The sequence below is a fragment of the Camelina sativa genome, chromosome 14, assembly GCF_000633955.1.
Source record: "Camelina sativa cultivar DH55 chromosome 14, Cs, whole genome shotgun sequence".
NCBI classification, from domain to species: Eukaryota; Viridiplantae; Streptophyta; class Magnoliopsida; order Brassicales; family Brassicaceae; genus Camelina; species Camelina sativa.
Window position 1 is genome coordinate 9,234,359 of NC_025698.1, and position 4,684 is coordinate 9,239,042.

The 4,684-nt window shown below is 35.2% G+C and overlaps 1 protein-coding gene across 1 annotated transcript; it reads left to right on the forward strand.

Moving 5' to 3' along the window:
• Window positions 214-1,896, forward strand: LOC104740615 (protein TIFY 10A). Its single transcript, XM_010461276.2, has 3 exons — window positions 214-606; window positions 756-1,250; window positions 1,367-1,896. The coding sequence occupies exons 1-3, from the start codon at window positions 465-467 to the stop codon at window positions 1,528-1,530; spliced, it is 801 nt and encodes a 266-aa protein (XP_010459578.1). The 5' UTR covers window positions 214-464; the 3' UTR covers window positions 1,531-1,896.

Sequence of the window (4,684 nt, forward strand, 5' to 3'; positions counted from 1 at the left end):
CAATGGATTAAATTAAAAGTAGATTCGTGTGTGTTGCGTAGGGATATTATCGTCAATTTAAAAAAAGAAACGGAAAGCGTTTGAACGTGGAGAACAGTGAACCAAGACACATTTGCCGATTTCAATTAAAGAAACCAAAAAATAAAACACGTGTTTTTTATAACGCACTCTAAAAGTAATAAGTATTAATTTTTATAATATATATATGCTTTGTTATATTTGGGAGGTAAGAAGCAAACTCTGTACCCAACCAAACCAAACTCCAATACCAAAAGAAAGTTTTAAAGGAGACGCCTCTCATTTCTCCCTCGTGACACAAACGCAATTTGCAGAGAGCAACCAAAAACAAGAAAGAAGAACAAAGATACCATCAGTTTTGGATTCGAAGAAGAAGAAGAAGAATTTGGATTCCCCTGGATTCGATTTTTAGCTATTACAGAAACTCTTGTTTGTTAAGAAAAAAGATGTCTGAGTTCGTCGCTAGTCGGAGATTTACTGGGAAGCCTAGCTTCTCTCTGACTTGTAGTCGTTTGAGTCAGTATCTTAAAGAGAACGGTAGCTTTGGAGATCTGACCTTAGGCATGGCATGCAAGCCTGACGTCAATGGTAAGCAAACCTTCTCCTTTCTTCTAGATCCGTACGTGTTTTCTCTTATTCTGAATTCTTGAAAAAAAATTTACAAGAAAAATTAAATTCGAATTAGAAGAAATTTTAGGACAGAGGATCTTATTACTTTTGGATCATTGCATTTGCAGGAACTTTAGGCAACTCACGTCAGCCGACAGCAACTATGAGTTTATTCCCTTGTGAAGCATCAAACATGGATTCCATGGCGGCGGCTGCAGCTCAAGATGTTAAACCTAAGAATTTGTTTCCTAGGCAATCAAGTTTCTCTTCCTCATCTTCCTCTGTTCCCAAGGAGGATGTCTTGAAAATGACACAGACTACCAGATCTGTGAAACAGGAGTCTCAAACTGCTCCATTGACTATATTCTACGCCGGGCAAGTGATTGTATACAATGACTTTTCTGCTGAGAAAGCCAAAGAAGTGATGACCTTGGCCAGCAAAGGAACCGCTAATACCTTCACCGGTTTCACATCTAATCTCAACAACAACAACAACCAAAGTGTAGCCAAGACTACTCCTCAAACAAGCAACGTCGTCGCTACTATCCCAAACCAAGTTCCTCATCCCAAGAAAACCGCAACACAAGAGCCAATCCTGTCCTCCTCAACTCCAATGACATGTGGTAATTTTTTTTAACTCAACCCTCCCTTTTGTTTACATCTCTTTGTAGCTTTGTTAGCCCGTAATCATAATAATAAACAGCTTCTAACAGAGAACTCTCTCTCTCTCTCTTTACAGAGCTTCCTATTGTTAGAAGAGCTTCACTCCATCGGTTCCTAGAGAAGAGAAAGAACAGAGTTACCTCAAAGGCACCATACCAATTATGCGATCCAGCCAAGGCGTCTTCAAAGCCTCAAACCTCAGACAACATGTCTTGGCTTGGTTTGTCAGCTGAAATTTGAACGCTAACCGCTGCACCATCCTTAAACAGTACCGAGAAATTCTTTTGACGTTGCTTTCATTCAATACAAGATATAAAAGCTCCTCCTACCTTCCTTCATACCTTCCTGCTTCAAGCTTGTTATATTTTTACAACTATTCAATGATTAGGAAACTTCATATATTTGTATGTATTGATTAGTTATAAATTCTTGTTAGTATTCTCGTTTTAGTTTGTTGTTTTACTAGGTGTTTGTAACATGTCTTATCTTACCCCCTTTCTCTGGGCTATCTCAAAATTAGTTTCGTATGCGACTGATTGTGTTTTTGTATGAAACAATAATTTTTGTTGACGAACCATACTATCAATATAAAGATCTTATTATACTTCTTTCTAATCTCATATTTATTTAATCGTATCTTTATGGTTTTAATCGATGAATCATCATGGCTAGTATAGTCCTAGAGAGCAGAGATCATTCATATATACACCAAGTCAACTCAACTCTCCATCTTTTTCTCTTCCCAACCGAAGCCTCTTGGTAAATCAAAGTATTTAGTAGACAGGCCAAAACAAGCCTCTCATCTTCCTTTGGGCCCATAGTGAAGTAGTCGAATCCCATACCGTCCCTAAAACTTATTCCAACGGATGATCAGTTTGGTTATCCCATTCATTAGCACCAACACAAGAAAAGAAAAGTTGCATGATAAAATTACACAGTTCGTCACAGTTTCAGATTCTATGTGAAGCATTCAATCACTTTATATTCTAGATTAACTATTAGAGGAATTATATTTTAGCAAAATCTCTCTAAATGATGTATGTGTATATATATGTTTAATAACTTATAACTGCAATGTGTAACACAAACATTGAACGTCATTATAACTTATAAATACAATAAAACACAGAAAAAATTTAGACTAACAAAGATGATAGTAAGTACTCAACCACAAACCAACAAAGCCATCTCAAGAAACGTAGTTACCCGTTCCTCGAACTGAATCGACGGGAAGAAGAATTTGCTTGCATCCAAAAGCACTTTGAGAAACAAGTAAAACAGCTATAACTATAAGGCAGGTGTCTGTGCTTCAACACATGTTGGGATACAAACAATGTCCCATATCTGAAGATTAGAAAATAAGTTTCTAATATATAAGCCAAGACCAACACCAATTAGTATGAGGCCTTTTGGAAAGGAGCCCAATAAGAAATCCGTGCGGGCTTTGCCACCTGGGCCCAAAGCGGACAATATCATACTAACTGGGGAGTTCGCTTGGGCTTGAAAAGCTCAACAATTGGTATCAGAGCCTAGGTCGAAAAGTGGACCTAGGAGAATGGGTATACTTCAGGAATGAAGGGGTACCGGAGCCTAGGTACTTGGGTTTTGCTGAAGGGGAGACCAAAGTATTGTGGTACATAGTTTGAGGGGAGGTTTGTTGGGATACAAACAATGTCCCACATCTGAAGATTAGAAAAGGGAAAATCACGTTTTAAACCTTCAAAGTGTCACTGGGTAGCACTTAAACCTCGAGAAAATTTCACTAACACTATAAACATTTAAAATGATTTTACTAACACTTTAAACCTTTAAAAGGATTTTACTAACACTTTAAACCTTAAAACTAACTTTCATTTTTGTACCGCCATAAAAAATAATAGAATAATAATATCCGTCAATGCGAAATAGTTAAACTATGTTGGTTTAGTTCAAAATTTTAATTAGCTTTAGTTTTTATAAAAAGATAAAAAATAAATTTGTGTTTATCTTCGTTATAGACAAAACTTTTACGACATTACTCTTCACATTATTAATCCTTTTAATAAATGCATCTCCATTAGATTCTGATTCAAATCGATTGACTTCTCACTGGAAACCAATGAATCTTCTAAATATATTGCCGTCTTCAATTTTACATTTGTCAAATGTTTTAACCTTATCTCTGATTCTTCATTTTTTCTTGCTTTGATGTATTTTTAATTTTTTTTATCAATCTTCATAAATAATTAAATTAAATTAAATTAATTAAACAAGTATTTAAATCAAACCAACATAATTTAACTATTTCACATTGACGGATATTACTGTTCCGTCATCTTTCATAGCGGTACAAACAGAAAAGTTAGTTTTAAGTGTTAGTGAAATCTTTTTAAAGGTTTATAGTGTTAGTGAAATTCTTTCGAGGTTTAAAGTGCTACCCAGTGACACTCTGAAGGTTTAAAACGTAATTTTCTAATATATAAGCCAAGACCAATTCCATTTAGTGTAAGACCTTTTGGGAAGGAGTCCAATAAAAAATCCGTGCGAGTTTTGCCACCTGGGACCAAAACGAACAATATCATACTAACTGGAGAGTTCGCTTGGGCTTGAAAAGCTCAACAACACCATCCAAATGAACCCTAAGCACCTATAGACCTTGGAAAGGAAACAGGTTCAAAGGCTAAAATTAGTTTATCGGGCTTTTCACTAGTTATGGACTTAAATATAAGAACTAGTATTGTCTGTTTCATTAAACTAATTGTTATTAAAAAAAGTAGCACTGGTTTTAATTGTTAATTATTATTGTCTGTTTCGTCGACAGTAATAATAAATCTCTTTTTTCTATTTGTGAAAAACTCAAATTTCCATACAACACAAAAGAAAAAAAAAATGAGTGGATTATATATATATCGGTGAAATCATCTGACCAATCACATCTTGTCTAGATGATTAAATTACGAATAGCCCGGCGACGTACGGAGAGCTCAGAACCTCAACCCTTGTCAACGACTTATGTTCTTCATACTCTAAACTATCATCCATTATCTTCACCGACCTACACTCTTTACTACAAAATCCTTCGTCTCCTCTGTTACATTCATTCATATAGATGATCAGTGAAAATAACAACAAAAAATAGTAAATTTTCAGAGACCTCATTGATCCAGTTCATATATATTTTTTTTCTATAAATAGATCGAGTTGTAATATATATAAATCTTTTGTCATAATTCTAAAAAACAAGGGACATCAATTAATTATATTTAGAGGAGCTTACTTGTACATGTAAATGTCTTGGCCATGAAGTTTCTTCTTGCACAAGCAACATGTAGTCAGAAAACCTGGAGAACCTCTGATTACGTTCCTCTTCTTCGCCGGAGATTCCTCGGAGATTTGCATAGATTCTTCTTTCCAC